Source organism: Mastigoproctus giganteus, chromosome 5 (genome assembly GCF_048544385.1).
Source record: "Mastigoproctus giganteus isolate SK-2022 chromosome 5, ASM4854438v1, whole genome shotgun sequence".
Classification (NCBI taxonomy): domain Eukaryota; kingdom Metazoa; phylum Arthropoda; class Arachnida; order Uropygi; family Thelyphonidae; genus Mastigoproctus; species Mastigoproctus giganteus.
This window is the reverse complement of record NC_143579.1, coordinates 207,046,570-207,070,940: the sequence shown is the minus strand read 5'-3', so window position 1 is coordinate 207,070,940 and position 24,371 is coordinate 207,046,570. Positions and strand designations below refer to the sequence as shown.

The 24,371-nt window shown below is 36.7% G+C and overlaps 1 protein-coding gene across 1 annotated transcript in view; it reads right to left on the bottom strand.

The window, feature by feature from the left end:
• Nucleotides 1-24,371, bottom strand: part of Hsdl2 (Hydroxysteroid dehydrogenase like 2) — a 91,120-nt gene that overhangs the window by 57,857 nt on the left and 8,892 nt on the right. The window contains exon 2 of the mRNA XM_090374777.1: nucleotides 7,586-7,749. Coding sequence (XP_090230903.1) covers nucleotides 7,586-7,749 — 164 coding nt within the window. The remainder of the gene's footprint in view (nucleotides 1-7,585; nucleotides 7,750-24,371) is intronic.

The window sequence follows — 24,371 nt, the reverse complement described above, 5'->3', positions numbered from 1 at the left end:
ATTACAGCGAAAAAGGACTACAAGTTGAGCAGAACATGAAATGACATCGGCTAACTAAGATCGGCACTTACATAAATGTCCTTTAGAAACCGCAAGATGGGACAAGATGCCATCTCGATATGCCGATCAAAGAAGGTGATGACATTAGCGAGTAAAATTCAGTTATTAGACAAAATTTCTAATGGTGAAAGTGTCTCGTCAGTGGCAAAACATTATAAAATCAATAAGTCAAAGGTACGATCAACCAAGAAATCAGAAGGAAAAATCCGCCGTAGTGTCCGTGAAAATGCACTAATTGCTTAAAAAATTTGCTCTGTAACTTGTGATGTTAAATTAGAAAAAATGGAAAAAGCTTTAAATCTGTGGATAGAAGACCGAACTCAAAATAAAATTCCCTTAAGTTCACTCATCATTCGTGAAAAGGCAAAACACCTTTATCAACACTTCAGCGAAACTGGTGATAGAACTGGCGGGATAAGTTTTTTAGCTATAGCAAAGGCGCTGGATTGAAAGATTTGTTTGAAATTTCTAATAAATATTACAATTAATATTAAATTGTTTTTTATTTTCATTTCTATGCCTTATGCTTGCATTTCTCTATGTACATAGTCATATTATGAAGGTACATATAATACATATATATAGACAAAATTTTAGACTAGTTTTTCTTATATATTTCATACTTTGGAATGGAACCCCTTTATTACTATGGGAGCCATAACTCAGTATTCGCGTTTTTTGGTATTCGCGGCATTTCTCAGGAACGTAACCCGCGAATACCGGGGGTTTACTGTACTGCATATGGGTATCAATAACCGAAGAGAAACATACCAACTGGGTAGAACTACACCCAGGAAAGTGGAAAGTAAAAAAGACCGGGGGGGGGTAATTGTGCAGCCAAATATGAAGTTCGCTGAGCAGTGCAGACGGGCTGCCAGTGTAGGTCACGGAGTCTTGTCAATAATATATAGGAATTTTGCTAGCAGGGACAGGGAGGTGATAATCCTGTTATACAAGGCAATGGTCAGGCCACACCCAGAGTACTGTGTACAGGTCTGGAGGCCTCATTTTAGGAAGGATGTAGAGTTGCTAGAACAAGTACAAAGAAGAGCAACAAGATTGGTGAGGGGAACAAAGGGGTGCTCTTACCAAGAAAGGCTTAAGTTCTGCAAATTACAGCGCCTGGAGAGTAAGCACCTGTGAGGTGATCTGATTGAGGTGTAAGGCCTTGAATGGGTTGAGCAAGCTGAATGCTGATGGGATTCTTCGTCTTGCTCAGAACCTGAGGGGGCACAGTTTCAAATTGAGGAAAGATAGTTTTAGAATAGATGTGCGGAAATTTGCCTTTATCCAGTGGGTAAAAATTGATTGATGGAACAGGCTTTTCCATCTTTTGTTGTGGAAGCTAATAGCCTAAATAAATTTAAGGCTGAGCTGGACAGGCATTTGGAATGAATGGAGGGATGAAATGGGACTGTTTTTTTTTTTGGCTGATGCTGCATAAGCTTGCTTGCTTTCTTGCATCGTATGCCTCTACTAATACTAATGCTTACAGTGGTCTTAGAAAGTTTTTAATTTCTATACAGTGGGACCAAAATTCTGAATGGGAAGCAGTCAAGAAAGTAATTGTGTAAGCTACTAGCATTTTTTTTACCAATTAAGGTATACTGTTCAAAGCTTAGACAAATATGAATATCAGATGAACAGATGGCATTTGTGGCAGTGAAGAAAAATGCAGGATGCATATAAATTATGAGGTGATACAAAAGCCTACAGTAGATATAAACTAGTCTGCAATAAAGTCACAAAGGTTAGGCAAGCTAAGGTATTATTATGAGAAATCCTTGACAAATGATGCAAAGAAAAAGAGCAAAGACTTTTTTACTTATGCAAACACTAGAAGGAAGGAGATGAATTACATTGGTCTGCAAGATATTAATGGTTTAACTGTTGATAATCCTGCTCAGGTTGCTCACAAACTGAATAGGTATTTTGGTCATCTACATTCAAGGATGAGAAAGTCATTATTGAAAAGGATGCCAGATGTTCGTCAAACTCTTAACAGTGAGCTAAATGATTTTGTGATAATTGAGTGGAAGAGAAATTGTTGAAGCTAAACATAAAAAAGGCACTTGGGGTGGACGAGATTTATTCAGTTATATTAAGGGAGGCAGCAAAGGAGGTAAGCAAAACTTTAGCCATAATTATGAGAGAATCCTTGGGTGGGGGAGTCAAAGGGTGATGTGAGTAATAATGGACCTGTTAGCTTGACTTCTGTTCTTTAGAAAATAATGGAGTCACTGATTAAAGAAGTGATGCAGGACCATCTAGACAGGAATGCAGTTTGACTGCAGTAACAGCACAGATTTGTTAAAGTGTGATCTTATCTGAGCAATCTGATTGGCTACTGTGGTGCAGTAACAAAGTAACTGGAATAAAAAAATAATTTTGGCATCATATACTTAATTTTTGGAAAAGTTTTTGATACAATTGCACATAAAAGATTGCTGTACAAACTGGAGCAGTTTGGCATTAAGGGCAAGTCACTGCTATTGGTGAAGAGATGGCCTGAGTATGAGTAGACACAGCAGTTATTAATTTGATTCCCTTTTGTTTCCCAAAACAAGGAGATTGGTTTTCATAAATGCAAATTCTTAAGATTTTATTTAACTGCTGGCCAGTATGTGATGTTGCTTCATCTTACTGGAACTAAGTGTCTCAGAGGTCATTGCCTCAAAGGCATAATTGTGGAATCAAAAATTTTTTTAGCTTATTCACATAAGAAGTCTGCCGGTCCGAAATTTAAATTTTGCCCTACCTGGTATAATGACTGTTTGGTTTGACCCAGCCTGACATCAAGGGTGAATTCAAATATGTTATCCATACCCAACTAAACCTACCTTTTTTTTTTCTCATAACCGTCTGTATTCCCAGAGTTGTTTTTCTTCATTAGTATTAATAATGGCAAATGATGCAAACTTATACAGCATCAGCAAAAAAAAAAAAAAAAAACCTGTTTTATCTATCCATCCCCTTTAATACTTTGTCTAGTTCTTCCTTGAGTTTGTTCAAACTATCCACTTCCACAACTACAGATGGAGGCTTGTTTCAGCAATCAACCAACTGTTGGCTGTAGGCAAATTTCCACATATCTATTCTACAACTGCCTTTCCTCAATTCGAATTTTGTGTGTAGTCTGAGAAAAGAGGAAGAATCCCATCAGCACTGAGCTTGCTCAATCCATTCGAAGCCTTAAACACCTCAATTAGATCACTTTGCAGGTGCCTAATCTCTAGATACTGTAATTTGCAAAACTTAAGCCTTTCTTTGTAAAAGCAACCCCTTTGTTCCATTCATTAATCTTGTTGCCCTTCTCTGTACTCGTTCCAGCAGTTCTACATCCTTCCTAAAATGAGGCAAATTATGGCATTTTACCTCAGTTACAACCATATGTCAGCTTCCTTATGCAGAAGTTGTTGTTGTTTGTTAGTTTTGGCACATCAGCTTCTGTGGCCATAATGCACCTCTCATGGTTTTTTATTTTCAAGTGTGGTCTCTTGCAACAGTAGTTCAAATTAAAGACTGACTTTATTTGGAGATGAAGTTCAATTGTATTCATTTTTTTTTCTTTTTTTATATATGATTATACAAGCATATTAATCTTAGGTTGTGAAAGATTTCTTGTGTATTACTTTCTTTACTTAAAATGTTTTCCAAAACAAAAGCATCTTGAATATTAATTTTAGACCTAAAGGCTATCTTTCTTTGGTTTATAAAAGCTGGACAATCTAGTAGTAAATGTTTAACCGTTTGTTGTACATGGCACTGATTACACTGAGGTGGTTCTTCAGCTCTAAGTAGATAGGAATGAGTAAGATATGTATGTCCTATCCTTAACCTGGCAAGGGTTACTTCTTCTTTTCAGACCTGTCTTTCACTGGTTTTCAACTGTTTTAAAACTGGTTTAATTTGAAAAAGTTTATTATAGGTTTGTTCGTTCCATATTTTTTGCCACTGTTCCTTGCTATTCAGTTTGATGCAACATCTGTAGTCTGTAAATGGTACTTTGGTGGATGATGGTATGATGCCTGTTGCCGTTTTTGCTGCATGGTCTGGTTTTGGTTTTGGGTCAATGAGCAGTGAGCATGCCCAATCTGAAATGGACTTTTTTGGTGGGATTGTTACTTCTGTCTGTGTTTCTATTGTTTTATAAGTTTGTGTTGCTTGTGCATAAGATGGTCTATTTGTTCTTTGTGGTTGTATTGTTCCTTTAGCTTCTTGATATGTTACATTGTTTTCTACTTTATATTTCTGTATTCTCTTTTCTCTCTTCCATTCTTCACAGTCTTTCGAGTAGACATTATGTTCTCCTTTGCAGTTGGGACATTTTGAAATTTGTGCTGTACAGTCTTGTGTATGTTCTCGTGACCCACATTTTGCACAGATAGCGGAACTTCTGCATACTGTCTGTACTTCTGACACTTAAAACATCAGACAGGGTTTGGAATGTACTGTTTAGATATCCAGCTTTTACAGTTTTTGGAGTGTTGAAGGTCAGAATTATATTCCTCGTTGGGATAATTTCTCCATCTCTTTTAATTGTTATTCTTTTGACTTGAATAACCCTTTGACCTTTCACCTCTTCTTTGATTTCAACTTTGGGAACATTGAGGTCCTATTCAGTAATTAGTCCCCCTCAAGGTATTCAGGGTGGAATGAGGAGTAACTGTTATTGGAATATGTCCAAAAGTTGTTGCTTTCATTAGATGCTCAGCTTATTTTTGGTTTGTCATCTCTACTAGCAAATCCCTTGATTTTAGTCTTCTGACTGTTTTAGGGGAACTAGCTATGCTTTTGAAAGTTTTTTGGATTCAAAATGGTGACAAACTTCCAATGGATTGTTTGTTCTTGGAATGAATAATTAAGAACAGTGGTGCAACCAGAGGGAGTGTCTCTGTCTTTTGTCGCTTAGCTGTACCTGAACCCATTTCATCTAGTTTTCTGCTAATTTCAGTAGCAGTAGAGCTGAAGATTTCAACACTCCAAAAACTGTAAAAGCTGGATATCTAAACAGTACATTCCAAACCCTGTCTGATGTTTTAAGTGTCTGCTAATTTCAGTAGCAGAAACATGGTCTGTGCTTGTCATGTTTGCTCCTTTTGGTCTTTGGCTGCAGGACTTTTCCGCCAAGGTTTCTGGCCCCACCACAGGGAGGCAGGAGCAGTGCTGCTAGGAGGCCAAGCAGTTGAAGTGTTAGTTAGTTAGTTAGTGCTACTAAAATTATATGAAAAAGAAAAAGAAAGGTGAATTTCCTTTCTGTGTTCCGACTTGTAGTTTTCAAGTATGGAACTGTTTTTAAATGAACCTGTTGAGAGAAAGACAGGAACTTAAAAATAAAGTTATTCACTTATCAAGAGCACTCTATAAGTTGCAGTAATGTCACCTGGCCTCGAAAAATGCTTGGCACATGGCACCTTACACAGAAGATCATGATGCTAAAACCTGTAGGCATAGGTGATGATGTGGCATCACTGTTAACAATATTTTATGTGAACAGGGGAAGCTTTGATTATGTAACCAAACCAGTCCCTTTCTACCTGTTTATCACTGTAGTGCAAACTGATTTCTCTCTAAACAATGTATTGTTATTAAACATGCTTGTTAGAAAAATTTGAGTCTTGAGAGAAATTTTTCAAGAACTCAAAAAGTAGTCTCCAGCATTTTTTTTTTTATCACCAGCATGTGTGTACCTGACCTCTGCTTTAGAATGTTTTCATTTTGAATTCTGGTGAGTTTGCATTATTCTCTTACAAAGATTAAGAGATGGTTTTTATCCCCATACAACACAGTACTTTTAGAAGGGACAGCAAGGAAAAAGTTAAGCAGTAGTAGTAAGAGAGGCATGTGATGCAAGAAAACAAGCTTATGTAGCATCAGCCAAAAAAACCACACACATCCATTCTCTCTAAAAGTTTGTCCAGTTCCTCCTTGAATTTATTTAAGCTATCAACTTCCACAACAACAGATGGAAGTTTGTTCCAGCAATCAACTACCCGCTGGCTAAAGGCAAATTTCCACACATCTATTCTACATTTCTTTCTTTCCTCAATTTGAATTTATACCCCCTCAAGTTCGTAATCTGAGCAAGAGGAAGAATCCCATAAGAATTGAGCCTCATTGAGCCCCAACCCATTCAAGGCCTATACACCTCAATCAGATCACCTCACAGGTGCCTAGTCTCCAGACACTGCAATTTGCAGAACTTAAGCCCTTCTTGGTAAAAGGACCTTCATTCCCCTCACCAATCTTGTTGCCCTCCTCTGTACTTGTTCAAGCAACTCTAGATCCTTCCCAAGTATTGAGCATAGAATGAAACTTACTAGAGAAATAGAAAACAGGTAGAAGAAATGTATTGTTTCTCATGAATTTCAGCTATCAAACTCAACCTGCACATAATTTGGAATCCAAAATAAAAAATTATCCAGTCATGTGAAAAGAACTGTAGCAAAATGAAATGCATATGTAAACCTAAACATTCTGAAATTGACAAGGCTCTTTTAAAGCAGTTTAAACAGCAAAGGAGTAAAAATATCCTAGTATGCAGACAATTTTTATTTAGAATTGAGAACTGTGTTCAACTGTTGGACAGATCAATTTAAGTTGTGGCACCATGTTTTGAAAAAGTTACAGGTGAATCAAAAGAAATACAACTTCTGAAATATTTAAATTTGGCAAACCTTTAAATTAACTCCTGACAGAATGTTAAAATTCAAGAGTAAAAAGTGTGTAGATAGGATAACTGTCAATAGATCATATCACAGTCCTTGTTTGTGTTCATTTGAATGGCATTGTAAAGAAAGAAATTTTTTTCTTAAAAAACTATAAAAATCTGCAATTTTTCAAAAACGTTAAAAAATTACCTGTTTGATGTAGTGAAAATAAAAGTAGCTTGGATGACATTAACCTTGTTTGAATTTGAGCTACTTCGTTGGGATCATGACAAATGGAGACATAATCAAAAAATTTTACTTCTTTTAGACAATTGAATGTAAATCATTCAAAAGAAAATACAGTGTGTAAAATACCCAAATAAATAAATAAATTTTTTGTTTATACTATGGGATGACCAAGTAAGGTCAGAGGAGTTCACAAGTTAGAGATACAAGAACCCTACCATAATCAGTAGTCATATGGGCTTGACCATGGTTACTCAAAGTGCATGTGCTTCTGTACCCTCACCTACTGACCACCCAGCTACCTATATATTTTTAAATATATCTGTATTGTGTGTGCAGCATATAGGAAAGTGAAACAGTATCTGTTAATTAAATACCATTATTAAATTTCTACTAATTTCAATACAATTTAAAAAATTGTCAACCTTGATTATAACTTCACTTTGTGGAAATAACATCAAGAATATTATGATCCCCTCAATGATGCTACAGCCGAGTTTGACTTATTTTTAATAAATAATATAATGTTATATGTGTGTTGTGTGTATATATGTATACATACCTGAAGAGAGAGAGAGAGAGAGAGAGAGAGAGAGAGAGAGAGAACTAATAGTCAAAATGTGACTCACATTCTTTTGCAGCAGTATATATTGTTCCTGGAAGTTTTGGGTGAGGTTCAGCTGTTTTGGCAGCAATAACTATATTTGCACCATCCTTTGCAGCTTTTAAAGCTATAGACTTCCCAATGCCTCTACTTGCCCCTGTGATAAACAAAGTTCTACCAGCAAGTTTTCTACAAAAATTAAAATAAATAAAAAAATAAATAATGGAAAAACAAAATATCAATATAAGTGTATTAATGAGTATTTACAGAACTGAATGAATAGTCTATGTCAGTGGTTCCCAAACTACTGAGATTTACGGACTCATTCAAAAATCAAAAAAGTTTAGGGAAAAAAAAGTTTTTCAAAAATCAAAAAAGTTTGTGGGCCCATATATATAATGTATAATACGGCCTCCGTAGCCGAGTGGTCAGGAGCGGGAGTGCAGTAGCACACGCTCTTTGAGTAGACCGGGGTTCAAGCCCCTGATTGCTGAATACGGTCGATCTGCCAACCCGCAATGGACTAGCGTGGCAGATTATGGTCCATTTCCCTCAGCATGAATTGTTGAGGAGGCTTCCATCCTGCAGTGGGTTGATAATGGCTGCACTTTTATATATATAACATATTAGTAAATTAATAAGAGGAGTTTACCTCAATATAGTACGTGGAACACTTCCGTATGATACCCTCCAGAAATTAAAACGGGAAAAACGAAAAAATCGACAACTTACCGGTACATTAAAGTAAAAAATAAATAATTAAAGTAAAATATAAATAATTAAATAATCAATTTAACACAATTCAAAATCAATTCAAAACAATTAAAATTCAAATTAACGCCATTAAAAGAATCTAACGAAAATATTCAAAAATTTTGAATATTTTCGTTAGATTCTTTTAATGGCGTTAATTTGAATTTTAATTGTTTTGAATTGATTTTGAATTGTGTTAAATTGATTATTTAATTATTTATATTTTACTTTAATTATTTATTTTTTACTTTAATGTACCGGTAAGTTGTCGATTTTTTCGTTTTTCCCGTTTTAATTTCTGGAGGGTATCATACGGAAGTGTTCCACGTACTATATTGAGGTAAACTCCTCTTATTAATTTACTAATATTATTATCAACGTAGAACATATTGAGTATTACAGCTCTGATTCATACTATCTAATATATAACATATACACACGATCGCATGTGAACACTGGGTTTTCTGAAAAGAAAATTCAAAGTTTTATGTTTAATGAATTAGGGGTCCGTTTTGCAGACCTTCTGTAACTGGTTCCCAGTTTGGGAAATGCTGGCCCATATGATACATATGAAAAAAAATAAATAATAGTTGCTAGATTTGTATTGGTCCAATTTGAATGAAATTTAGAATGACTCAACAGACCTTTTTAAAAGAACCAAATATAAAATTTCATTTACTGGGAAAAAAAAAAAAAATATATATATATAAGTTTGAAAACTTTAGATTTCAAACTTATATCTAAAGCTCATGAGATTACCAGGTTTATATCAACCTGGTAATCTCATGAGCTTCCCAGATATGACAACCCATTTTCCACTTTTTTTTTTGGAAACCTAGTTTGCCTAGCAACCAGAGCCGGAACTAAGGTGCGCCAGCCCCAGGTGCAGCATTTTAAGGGCACATTCGACCAGTTATATATTTTAAAATTGCTTCATTTTTGATTTAATTACAGTTGGACCTGTGTTTAATGAACTTCTTTATAGCAAATTTTTTGATTTCCTTTTGGTAATTACATTTAAAAGTTTCTGTAGAATGAAGAAAATTTCAATTTTCTTCATTCTACAGAAACATGATGAATAAATGTCCCAAATAATTAGATATGTGCAAATTATTGATGGAAAAATATCAATAGAAGAGAGTTTCATTGATTTCATATAAAATAAAGAAAAGGCTGCCATTGAATTGGCAACATAAATTCTTACCAAATTAGAAAAGGATGGGCTTGACATTAAAAATGTAAGGGGGCATGAATATTATAATGGGGTCAATATGGCATGGAAATATAAGTGTACAGGCAATAATTAAAAAAAAAAAAAAATGAATTTGCCACGTTTGTACCATGTTAGGCACATAGTCTTAATTTAGCTGGTGTAACAGCATCAGTAATGTTTGGAATGATAAGTTTTTTTGGCATTGTTCAAAAAATATTTTCTTTTTTTTTCTGGTTCCACTATTCGATGGGAAATGTTAATGAATACTTTGGAGATTTCACTTAAAGGACACACAGACACAAAATGGTCATCCAAAGGACGAGCTATAAAATCTTTGTTCTTAAAAATAACAAAAGTTTGTGAAGTCTTAATTAATATTGAAGGTACATCTGCAAATATAGAACTATCAGTATTGCTCTGTCTGCTTTTACAAGTAGACTATCCATTTTTATGAAGATTGGCTATATGGAATAAAATTCTTCATAATATTGACTGTAAATAAAGCAATACAAGCTACAACACTTTGCATACACAACTCTTCCCAATTAATAAGCGGATTGATGATAAAATCTCCAAGAAATATACGAAAGTGAATTTCAGATATTTTCGGATATGCTGCTACCACAGCAGAAAAATGGATATACCAGTTACATTTCCATATGAAAGAAGAAGAAAGACAAAAGAACGACACTTTACAAATCTTCAGACAATTTAATTTAATCTGTCAGACAACAATTTTGTATTGAAATTAAATGTTTTGGATGTTCTTATAAATGGCTTAAGCACTAGATTTGAAAAACTGAATACTATTTCTTCAGATTTTGATTTTATATTTGGAACTTCACTTGCATTAATTAATAAATCTGACTTGCAGAAGTCTGCTTCTGACCTTGCATTAAAATACAGCAAAGATTTAAATACGTAAGATATTTCAACAGATATTTGAAAACTCATGTTTTATCAATTCTGCAGGATATAAAATCTGCAATCCCTTTATAATTCTCCAATTCATTCATGAGTATTGTCTAATAGAATCTTATCCAAATACAGAAATAGCTCTATGAATTTTTCTTACTGCCTGTAACAGTAGCGTCTTATGAAAGGTCCTTCAAAGCGATAAAAATTCAATTAAAATAATACACCTTCATTATTTATGAAGTTGATATAATGTTAAAAGTAATTTTTTTCCACGATTTTATACTAGATATATAAACAAACTATCTGCTTTTCTAATTTCTTTGTAGTTATATGTACTTTCTTTGTAGTTTATACAGAATTAAATTTTCTGCAGATATAAACAAATATTTGTAAGTTTCTTTTTCTTTGATATTTTTGTTTTGTTATATTCATTGTATTATTTAAATTATTTTATTAATAAATATATGCAAATCGCAGACCGTTGCAATATTAATTTTTATAAATTCATAAAAATTGCAGAAGCGTAGCAAGTGGAGGTGCATAGCGGGAAATTTCCCAGGGGCAGCGAGCTTCAGGGGCGCAAACTGAATGAATTATCTATTACAATCAGGGGTGCCAGGAAGACATGATGTCCCCCGGGTGCTGACGACCCTAGTTACCCTACTGAAAAATTGACTACCTGCATATAGTGGGGGCTTATTTAAAACATTTTGCCCCAGGTGTAGGATTACCTAGTTCCGGCTCTGCTAGCAACTAATCTTTTTCATGGCTATCCATGTGTATTGAAATAAAGCCAAATTCTTCTTTTAATCTTATAACAACAAGTAAACAAACCTCCTTGTCCCTCAAACTCACTTGGGACTCACTTTATGCCTTATCTCTTGAAGAACTCAATATTATTTCTCCACCTCTACATTTGTGATGGCTCTAACAATAATAGAATTTTTTCTCTCAATCTACCATCACAAGCAGTACTTACATATTCTACCATTCCATTTCAAGCACCTAACCCTCAACATTCACCAACATTCCATCAGACAGACAGATATGGGCAACCCAGTTTAAGTGTGGTCCTGTATGTGAAAGCTTTTGATTCAGACTGCAACAGTTTTCATAATATATAAAAAATCAAAAAGAATGAGAGGAAGATGAAGGTATTGAGAACTATTATATAAGGGAAACACAAAGAGTAATAATAACAGTACAAGTGACCCCCGCTTAACGCTGATCATTCGTTCCGGAAAAACAGAGCGCTAAGTGAACCCGCGCTAAGTGAGCGCCGCTTTCCCATAAGGTAACATATGTATTTGTGAGCTGCGGTCGGTGCCATAGGATATTTCCTAATCAATAATAAACGGTAATGAAAAGATGCACAAATGTCGGTCAAAATATTTAATATTCAAACATTTGTACACATAAAATATTCTGCATTACATACGTATATAATTATGTGGTAACTACTTACGTATCAAAATTAAACTTAAAATTCCAATTAAAATCATGAATTTAATTGATTTAATTTAATGGATGAATTTAATCATGAAAAATATGTGGATTTTGAGTTGAACTTTGGCCCTCTTCCAAATAAACTAAAAGGGGTATTAATTTTAAATGGCCCACAGCGTTACCACCCAACAATAAAGTCAACTGATCCTTCGCCCCTTTGAAACTTGTTTTTTCTTCTTTCAATATGAAACTTCTTTTAGGCATTCGTTTCAAAAGTCCTGCTTCATCTATGTTAAAAACTTGTTGAGAAGTATAACACATAATACCCCTCTTCAATAATTTTAACATGTTCTTTTTTGAAAGTTTCGGCTCCTTGATCTGCACTAGGGGCTTCTCCCTGGATTTTAAATCTATTCTACCAGCCCTTACCAGTTTTAAATGGTTCCACTTTTTTTTTTTTATTTTTTAGGCGAGTTTTCTTCAGATCATCATATTGGCTAATCTCTTTCTCTCTCTTTTTTTTTTTTTTTAATATTTAACTTAACTGAATTCTGTATTGGAATATTATCTTCTATAAAATTAGTCTTTCCATTTCAATCCTAATAGCCGTCCTAGTTGCTTGCAGTGGAACAGCTATCTTTCCCGCTGCTAAAATAAATTCTGTATTTTTTTATAATTGTTCTTACAGTTAAAATTGCAAGTCCTAAATTATGGCACACATCTGCTTGTCGTTGACACGGAATCGATTCGCTTCAAAACGTCTAATTTAATTTTCAAATTCAGTCTTTTTCTTACATTTATAGTCTTCGTACTGCGCCCAGACGTTGTTGCTTTTTCATTCCTATCGGGTCATTATTAGCTCTTCGAAAATATAACTGAGTTGGTTGAATTAATTATGATACAATGTTCAAGTAAACTTTCCGTTACGCACGATGTCTAATACGGTACTGAGTGATGACTAGACTTCGGATAAATGCATATAACGCAAATATTACAAGCAATATATCTGACCATTTTTTAAAATGTTGATCTCGGAACTACCTAACAAGTCACTGTACTGCAATTAAATTAGCGTGCGAGAAAATTTCACTAAGCGTGGGAAATGTTTTAATGCTGTTTTGCTATTCCTTTTCAAGCTATCGACTCCATCAAATGAAACGATTTCGTTAAATATGTCAAAAATGCAATCTGTAAAAGAGCGTTATAGTGATCTGTGACAGCATTACAGTCAGATATAATATAAGAACAGCGTTATAGCGAATCAGCGTAAAGCGAACTGCGTTATAACGGGGGCCTGCTGTATTCACCATATACTGCAAGGAAGCCATATGCTTTTGATGCACTGGAAAACAAAAAAAAAAAAAAAAAAAGTAGATAAGAAAATATAAATTATATGCTTTCTGCCTCACACAGGTAACTATCCAGTTGACCTCTGAATTTATTCAAACTGTCAGCCTCAACAACCTTTGAATTTATTCAAGCTGTCAGCCTCAACAACCTGCAGAGGCAACTTGTCAAGCAATCAATGAATCACTAGCTAAAAGAAAACTTCCTACAATCCAATCTAAACATCAACCTCTGTAATTTCAATTTATGATCCCTAGATCTGGAATTCTTTATAATCAGATGGATTCTCATTATAAAGTATTTATGAGTGGATTCTCATAAATTCTTTATATGAGAATCCACCTTTATTCATTTTAATAATTCCTCTCAGAGCCTTATAAACGTCGATCAGGTCACCTCTGAGGTGCCTGGTTGCCAAACTCTATAATATTATTATAATTAGCATATGGTGCAAGGAAGCCTGAGGCTTTTGCTGCACCACCAAAAAAAAAAAAAAAAAAAAAATATGAATTACCCCTGAGAGAGAGAGAGAGAGGGAAATAATAAGAATCACCAAGAAAGAGAAGAATGATGATATCCAGCTCAGGACCCTGGGTGTACCAAGCCCATACTCACCAGATGTGAGCCCCTGGGGGTATATAGCTCACATAATTGGAGTCTTTCCACATATGGTCATCCTTCTGCCAATCTCACCATTCAAACTGCATCTTTAGACCCTTTCAAGAAGCTCAATATCTTTTTTCAGATGAAGTCTCCATACTCGAACACAGTATTCCAAATGTGGTCTTACAATTGCCTTATACAGTGGGATTATGACCTCACTATCTCTCCAGGATAACATTCAATAAATCATTGAGAGGATACCATGTGCTTTCCTGATTGCCTGTTTACACCGTTCAGAAAACTTTGTCTGCCCATATTGTTACTCCCATATCCCTCATCCACTGTTTTTAATTCAACTTCACCAAGTGTATAATTTATTCTTGGGATGCTATTCTCCAAGTGACCTTGCATTTAGCAGATAAAAACACAGCTGCCATTCTCTGACCATCTTTGAAGTCTGTTCAAGTAACCCTGATCTTACCAGTAATTCCAACCTGTTCATGCTTATACAGTAACCTCTCATGAGGGATAGAGTCAAATGCTTTGGTGAAATTCCAATAAACTATGTCGAAATTGTTCCGTAAATCCAGCTCATGAGACTATGCCAAAACAGCCTACTAAGTTAGTTAAACATGATTTTCCCTTAAAATAGCTATGTTGTGTCCTTCAGAATGCAATCCAGAGACATTTAGATAGATATGGATCTGTCTAAATGTCCCTGGATTGCACTCTTAATCATTGCCTTTAAGATTTTTCCTACTACTGAAGTGAGACTAGCCAGTCTATAGTTACCAACTTTGCTCTTAGAACTGCTTTTATGTATTGGCAATACATTCGCACTTCTCCCATCCAGAGGAATCTCTGCTGAGTCCAAAGATGGCCTCATAATTAACCTCAATGATTCTTTAGTCCCTTGTACTCTCCCTCAAAACTACAGAGTATATGCCATCAATTCCAGAAGCCTTACTTACCTTTATGCTCAAAACTTTTTCTAATAAATAATGATCTGTAATTATGACATCACTAATTTCATATGGCTCAGCCTCAATTGCACAACCTCTTTTCAGCATGAAGGGTCTTTCATCAGTAAAAACCGATGCAAAGTACCTATACAATTCACCTGCAATGTCAGCTGGGTTATCTAAAACTTTCCCAACCCAGTGCACAAGGGTCCGATCTGATTAGCTTTCTTCATCATTGTATTCACATACATGAAAAATTCCTTATCCCCATTCTTTGCACTCCTAGCGAATGCTTTCTCATATGCAGCCTTGGCCTGGTTTGTGGCTATTACAGATCAACATGTACCTGTTGTAGGCTTAAGTATACTATTCTCTGTAACTGTCCCATGCTATCTTTTTCTGCTCTATTTCACCAGCTAGCTCCGCAGTCATTAATTTCGGCATCCTCCTCCTCCTGCAATATTTTCTTAAATGTATGTATGCATTCATGGCTTCTGTGATTTTTGCTTTAAAATTATTTCATAATTCAATACTGCAATAAGAGCTAGAAAAATTGGGTTGATGAGCTGAGAAATGGCAGTTGAAGTTTAGCATTGACAAATGCAAGATACTACACATGGGTAGCAGTACACCCCTGAGTAACTTATCAATTGTATGCTACTACACTAAGTGTAGTGGAGAATGATAAAGCCGTGGGGGTAACTGTGCAGTCAGATATGAAATTCTCTGAGCAGTGCAGATATGCTGCCAGGACAGTACATGGGGTTCTGTCAATGATATACAGAAACTTTGCAATCAGGGATAAGGAGGTGATTATTCCTTTGTATAAGGCCAAAGTTAGGCTGCATCTTGAGTACTGTATACAGGTCTAGAGGCCTCACTTTAGGAAGGATGTAGATCTGCTGGAATGGGTGCAGAGAAGGGAAACCAGCAAATGTAAAGAAAGCCAACACGAGAACCACTGAAAACTTCGGCAAACCCGTTTCCTGCTACCGCAGTTTCTCCCTGCATTCTTGGTAAACAGATGGTGCGTGTTATTAGTAGTGGCAGAAGAAGTCGATAACAATGTGTTGATTAATTTTTTCTCATTATTAAAAGCAGATTATTAGACTTCATGAGTGTAATGCCTTCGCGGCTGAAATTTACTTACAGGTACATCCTCCAGACTGCCTCAGTCTTAGGGTGTTTATCCCCTCTTCCCACTGCTTTAAAATAGGAAAACTACTTCTACAGACAGTGCATGTTATCTATAGTGGCAGTAGAAGTCGTTTTCCCTATTGGGTTAAAACAGCGGGAAGGGGGATAAACACCCTAACACTGAGGCAGTCTGGAGTAAGTAAATTTCAGCCCACTCATGAACTCCAACAATCTGCTTTTAATAATGAGAAAAAAACTAATCAATACGTCGTTATTGACTTCTACTGCCACTACCGATAACACACACCATCTGTTTACTGAGAATGCGCAAAGAAACTGTGGTAGCGGGAAACAAGTTTGCCCGGTATAAGTTTACCGAAGTTTCCCGTGGTTCTTGTGTTGGCTTTCTTTACCTTAGCCGGGAACCAGATTGGTGAAGGGAACAAAAGGGGTGCTCTTACCTAGAAAGGATTCAGATCTGCAAATTTCAATGTCTCTAGACCAGGCCCTGCAGGGAGATCTGATTGAGGCATTTAAAGGCATTTGAAATGTTAATGTTATTCTTCCACTTGCTGAGACTACATACATGAAGAGGCATAAATTCAAATTGAGGATGGTTGCAGGATAGATGTGCTGATTTTTGCCTTCCGCCAGCAGGTGGCTGATTGTTCAAACAAGCTTCCATCTGTTGTTGTGGAAGTGGATGAGTTGAATAAATTCAAGAAAGAACTAGACAAATTCTTGGAGGGTACAGATGGGTGAAATGGTTTTTTTTGGCTGATGCTATATAATCTTGCTTTCTTGCATCATTTGCCATTACAACTACTAATTCAAATGTATTTGCATCCCTCGGAAATCCGTGCAATTCACAGATGGATGCCATATAGTGCCTTAAACTGTCAAAGTCCTCTCTTCTGAATTTAAAACCCAAGCCTTTACCTTCTGCAATATCTTCCTTCATCTTCCAACTGATAATTGCATGATCACTTCCTGACAATGGTTCCTGTACTTTAAGCCCTGTGATGTCATCTGATTTGTCAGTAATGATGAGGTCAAGAATATTCTCACCTCCAATACTTTCTCTAACATGCTGGTATAAATAATAATCATCTTGTTTATTTAAAAACGATTTTCTCCATGGTGAGTTTCCATCCCACTTATTACAATCAATCTCGTGCAGATTAAAGTCACCCATAAAAAGACATTCACACTTGCTTACCCATTCCATACGCATGTAAAGACTCTCTTCATATTCTTCACAATCTTCTGGTCTGTAGATTACTCCCACTCTCCTTGTTCCTCTGCTTCCAACTAACTCACACCACACAGATTCCATGCTGGCAGATGTTACTTCAGATTCAGCAAAAGTTCTTTTCACACTCAGGCTGCTTTTAATAAGAAGCATGACCCCTCCAACCCTTCCATCTTCCCTATCTTTCCTAAATACATTATACATACTGTAGTGGAAAACATCATCATCAATTTCCAGGTGGCACCATGTTCTGTTAGTCCTAACCATGACTAACAGAAAATTAAACAATTAACCCTAACCAGGGCTAACAGAAATGTGGTGCCACTTGGAAATCGATGATGACGAGTTTCCACTACAGTATGTATAATGTATTTATACATAACTGAACCAGAATCTTTAGTTGTCCTAACCGGGAGTTCAAATTCAGCTATTTCACTGACAACACTCCTAACATTACTGTAGATGACACAGTTAAATTACCCTGACATGCCACTTGAAGTTATTTAGGTTTGTATCCCAAGCTTTATCTTCCCCCTCATTTGAAACATTGCTACCCTCAGAACATCTTATCAACATTGGTTGTTTTGGCAACAAACAAGAATTCGTAAGATTAACGCAGTGCAAGCATTACTTTTAACCATATAATCAGATATAGGTCAAAGTAATCCTTACAATTATATAGGCATATTAATGTAACGAAGGGTAGGGTATCCAATGGAAGGGTATCCAATCCACGTGTTCCAAAAGTTTTGCAGCTCCAGCGAACGGAAAGTTTTTAGCTATATTTAGCCACTTTATTGACTAATTGTTATAATAAATTATTTTCTATAAGTAGCTTATAGACCTAGTCAAGATCCTTGGTTATTCTGAATTGAGACAGCGAGATTTTGGAAGTTAATTAACACTTAAGTGTCGGTAGATTTACCATCCATAACTTGCTGCCATTGTTATATGATAAATTATATCCCGTACTAGATAGCGTTAGCTTAGTATATAATATTATCAATTAATCAGTAAAATTTATTAATCTTGTTAAACTTCATTGTTAATTAAATTGGACTTTTTAACTAAATACATAACGAATTAGATTTACAAACATAACATTATTAATTAATACATAACTTGATACGGAAATTATATAACAAAACTTGGAGATAATATTCGATACTAAAAAAAAATATATATATATATATATATATATATATATATAGATATAGTGTTATAACTGCATTGGGATAGAAGTTTAGGGTTATAATTTTGTATTGAAATTGAATTGAAATCATGACTCAGACCACAGCAGCAAAGCAAAAGGCTCAAGCTAATGGGGGTAGTAGTAGTAGTGGCATGTGATGCAAGAAAGCATGTGTATGAGCTTATACAGCATCAGCCAAAAAAAAAAAAAAAAAAAAAAAAAACGCACCATTTCCTCCAAATGCCTGTTCCTCCTTAAATTTATTCAACCTATCAACTTCCACAACGACAGATGGCAGTTTGTTCCAGCAATTAACCACCTGATGACTAAAGGCAAATTTCCGCACATCTATTCTACATCTGTCTTTTCTTAATTTGAATTTATGCCCCCTTAGGTTCATAATCTGAACAAATGGAAGGATCCCATCAGAATTCAGCGTGCTCAACCCATTCAAGGCCTTATACACCTCAATCAGATCACCGCACAGGTGCCCAGTCTCCAGCCACTGCAATTTGCAGAACTTGAGCTTCTCTTGGTAAGAGGATCCCTTCATTCCCATCACCAATCTTGTTGCCCTTCTCTGTACACAATCAAGTAAATCTACATCCTTCCTAAAATGAGGCCTCCAGACCTGTACTGCATACAGGTCTGGAGGCCTCATTTTAGGAAGACGTGGCCTGACCATTGCCTTATACAGAGGGATAATCACCTTTTCCCTGCTAGCAAAATTCCTATATATCATTGACAAAACCCCATGACCTGCCCTGGCAGCCTGTCTGCATTGCTCAGAAAACTTCATATCTGCCTGCACAATTACTCCCAGGTCTTTTTCATTTTCTACCACCTTAAGTGTAGTACCACACAGTTGGAACGTTTCTCTGGAGTTACTTCTACCCATATGCAGTACTTTGCATTTGTCAAGGTTAAACTTCAGTTGCCACTTCTTAGCCCATCTGCCCAAATTATCTAGATCCTGTTGCAGTAGCACACTGCCATTACTGTCATTAACAATCCTGCCAACCTTTGTATCATCTGCAAACTTCAACATTAAGCCTGATATACCTTCATCAATATCATTGATAAATATACAAAACAACACCGAACCCCGTGGGACTCCACTAATAACATTAGTCCACGAAGAGCAGCACCCATTGATTACCACCCTCTGTCTTCTCCCACTTAACCATCCTTTTATCCATTGTAGCAACTTACCCTTAATACCATTCTGCTCCAATTTGTACAATAGTCTTCCATGCACAACAGTGTCAAAAGCTTTCCTGAAATCCAAATATATGATATCAAAATTATTTTTTGCATCCAGTTCCTTTGTAACCACATCATAAAAACCAATCAAATTTGTCAGACAAGACTTTCCCTTAACAAACCCATGCTGTGTCTGAATTATTGTTGCAGTCTTGTCTAGATGATCCTGCAATGCATCTTTAACCAGTGACTTCATTATTTTACCCAGAACAGAAGTTAAACTAACTGGTCTGTAATTACTCGTGTCACTCTTCGATCCCCCTTTGTGAATTGGGGATACATTTGCACATCTCCAGTCCGTGAGAACCTCCCCTGAGTCCAAGAATGCTCTCATAATTATGGCTAAGGGTTTGCTTAGTTGCTTTGCCGCCTCCTTTAATATAACTGGATAGATCCCATCCACCCCAGGTGCTTTTCTTATGTTTAACTTCAACAATTTCTCCTCCACTTTGCTCTCAGTTATTACAAAATCATTAAGTATCCTGCTACAATTTGTTAACCTTCTGCCATTTTCAAACCTTAATAATTCCTCATGTGTGAATGTAGATGCAAATTACTCATTCAGTTTGTTTGCTATCTGAGCAGGATCATCAACAGTCGAACCAGAACCATCGATATCAAGTGGACCAATCAGATTCATCCCCTTCCTTTTAGAGTTTATATAAATAAAGAAATCCTTGCTGTTTTTCTTAGCATCTTTTGCCAAGGATTTCTCGTAATCTGCCTTCGCCTGCCTAACCTCCTTTGTGACCTGATTACAGACTAGCTTATATCTGCCATAGACTTCTGGGTCACTTGATAATATATATGCATCCCATGCATTTTTCTTCTCTGTCACGAGTCTCATTAGTTCATTTGATAACCATTTAGACCTAAACCTTGAACAATATTTCTTAATATGTATGAAACTTTTAGTAGCATCCACGATTAATTCCTTGAATGCTTCCCACTTAGAATTTACTGTTGGTAACATCGTCAGTTGATCCCACTGTACAGAATTTAAAAACTTTCTGAGACCACTGTACTCACCCTTACGGAAGCAAAAACCCTTTTCTTTACCCCTGATGGTAATTATATCTTTAAGTAAATCCCACATCAGTGATCGCTGCCACCTAGTAGTTCCTTTATCTGCTAATTCTTAATACACGAATGATCACTGCTGATAACCAGATCAAGAGTGTTACTTTCTCTGGTTGCCTCTCGAACATGCTGCTGCAGAAAACAATCATCCAATAAATCCACAAAAGTCTGACTAGTGTGAGAATGACCAACCCACAAGTTCCAGTCAATATCTGGGAAGTTAAAATCCCCCATTATAAGACATTCTGATTTCACTCTATTTCTCTGTATAATTGGCCCACTCTATTTCTCTGTATAATTGTTCATTGTACTCATTCGAGTCATTAGGCCTCTAAAAAAAAAAGGTAAAGTGCAGCCATTATCAACCCACTGCAGGATGGAAGCCTCTTCAACAATTCATGCTGAGGGAAATGGACCATAATCAGCCACGCTGGTCCAGTGCAGGTTGGCAGATCGACCGTATTCAGCAGTCAGGGGCTTGAACCCCGGTCTACTTAAGGAGCGTGTGCTATTGCACTCCCGCACATCACCACTCGGCTACGGAGGCCATTAACACACTCCTACTCTTACTTTTGCTTTCGCAGTGCTTATGTCACACCAAACTGACTCAACAGTGCACTGTTCATCTATATCAACTGGGTGCACTTCTTTTGATTTTATGTTTTTCTTAATTAACAGCATAACACCTCCTCCCTTTCTATCCTGTCTATCCTTTCTGTACACATTATATCTGTGTGACACCACATCTCTGCTATCCAAACAATATCCGCCTTTGATTTCTTGACCAACACTTCAAATTCATCAAATTTATTTACTATACTTCTAGCATTGGTATACATGCAAGCATACATGCTCCTATTTCTAGTTACCCTAACACATCCCATATACCCACCTATTTCAGGATGACTGCCATCCGTCCCTGAAACCCCCAACACCCCTCGCTCCAGGTTGCTACTTATTCTAATAGAAGTTGTGCAAGAATCACCTTCACCTCTGCCTACGGCTACTGTTAAACTATTAGTCCTTGCATCCCCCCCCCAAGCTATCAGTTTTCCGACCCACCTAACACTGCCTCGATAGCATCAGTAAATATTCTTGCACCCTTTCTATTTAAGTATCCCATCCCTGTAGAAGCAGTCTCTCCTATTAACAAGTACAGACCAGGCTGAAAAAAAATCTATCCCTTGAGCTTGCACAATCTTTCCAGGGCCGAATTGATCGACAAGGCTCTCATCATATACTCCCTCCTATCGTGTCTGGGCAGAATTGCAGACACTTTCAAATTCAACCCTAATTCTCGGCTTTTGTTCAACAGTGACCTATATCATTGTTAAGTAATTCTGCCAGTCTCCTACTCTTAATATCATTAGTGCCAACGTGTACAACTATATCACATTTTGTGCCCTTAAAAGATGATATCCGCTCTACAATGTCATCAACCTTTGCCCCTGGCAGACACTCTGGTCCTGTTCCACCTATCCTTTTTACAAAGCATGTTACCCGTTTCCCTGACAACAGAGTCACCAACAACTATTAGTTCCTGTGGGACCAGCGCATTCTGCCTTGGGGGTTGCCAGTGTGTTGCGTGATGACCAAGTGCAAGCTCTGGCGTTGATGTGAGCAGCTGAGAGCTTGGTGGGCCCCTCAATTTAGATCTTTCGAGGGCATCCACCCTGTCCTTCAAACTCTCATATAGGCCCATAACAACGCTGAGTTGTCGCCTGATTTCCTTACACTCCTTACATTGCGCACACACACAAAGACATCCCACATGGCAATATCATGTTCCGTTCCAGAGAGTTCGGCAAACATTTCACAAGTTGCAGATTTTTTTAGGCTGTGATGTGTTGGAGAATCGCCACCCCCCCCTCAGTTCTCCCCTGAGTCACAGCACTCCTGCCACTTTGTGCCAGTTGCTTTGCTGCTCTAGTTTGGGGCATGCTATTTTAAATTAATAAGATCAATAAATTAAATTTATTTATTGATATTTATTGATAAATGTCAATACTACGCTATATAATAGAAACAGTGGAGCGTATTACTCTATATAATTATTTAAAATAACTAAATGCACAAGGCATAATACATTAAGAGTTTAATATCTATATAATATCGGTGTGTAGATACACCATAGACAACTCTTAAGAAACTACAAAGTAGTTGTTGTAGGCATCATTTGCTCTTTCTCATATTGTGCTCTGCCTTCACGACGAGTTGCCATGATATTGCACTACCTCGAATAAGTAACGCTTCACTAATAGAGAAGACTATTATTACTTATTCTCAGTGAGTACCACCGCCCAGACATGTTTCAAGGCTATTGGCCTATCATCAGTGGGTTGGCAGGTACCCTGGTATTGCAGCACTGAGAATAAGTAACAATAGTCTTCTCTATTAGTGAAGCGTTACTTATTCGAGGTAGTGCAATATCATGGCAACTCGTTGTGAAGGCAGAGCACAATATGAGAAAGAGCAATGATGCCTACAACAACTACTTTAGTTTCCTAAGAGTTGTCTATGGTGTATCTACACACCGATATTATACTCTTAATGTATTATGCCTTGTGCATTTAGTTATTTTAAATATTGTCATATACACCTTTTGGCATCTCTCATATTGTGCGATTATCTTCACAACTGGGTCGTCATGTCTGCAATACCAGAGTACCTGCCCACCCACTGATGATAGGCCAATAGCCTTGAAACATGTCTGGGCGGTGGTACTCACTGAGAATAAGTAACAATAGTCTTCTCTATTAGTGAAGCGTTACTTATTCGAGGTAGCGCAATATCATGGCAACTCATCGTGAAGGCAGAGCACAATATGAGAAAGAGCAAATGATGCCTACAACAACTACTTTGTAGTTTCTTAAGAGTTGTCTATGATGTATCTACACACCGATATTATATCTATATAATTATGAGTTAGAGCTACCTAGCTACCTCAATTAAAAAATTTGAATTCCCTACCACTACATACAAAAACAATGGCTGCAAGATTCGAACAAAATAACGGTTTTATGTAAATTAAGTAGTAATCTACAAAAACTCTTTATCTAAATTAAAATAAAAATAACCAGCGTAATAAAAATAACCAGTGCTGCGGCTCAGGGGAGAACTAAGGAGGGGGCAGTTGCCCTCTGAATCACAGCCTTTTAAAATGCACTGCTTGCTTGATGTTTGTGGCACAATCAAGTATGGGACATGATATTGCCAAGGGGAATGTCTTTGTGTGCATGCAATGTAAGGAGTGTGAGGAAATCAAGAGACAGCTCAGCGTTGTTATGGGCCTATATGAGAGCGTGAAGGACAGGGTGGATGCCCTCGAAAGATCAAAATTGAGAGGGCCCAAGCTCTCAGCTGCCCACATTAATGCCAGAGCTTGCACTTGATCATCACGCAACACAGCAGCAACCCCCAAGGCAGAATGTGTTGGGCCCACAGGAACTAGTAGTTGTTGGTGACTCTATTGTCAGGGAAACGGGGAACATGGTATGTAAAAAGGATAGGCAGAACAGAACCAGGTATGTCTGCCAGGGGCAAAGGTTGATGACGTCGTAGAGCGGATATCATCTTTTAAGGGCACAAAAGGTGATATAGTTGTACACGTTGGCACTAATGATATTAAGAGTAGTACACCGGCGA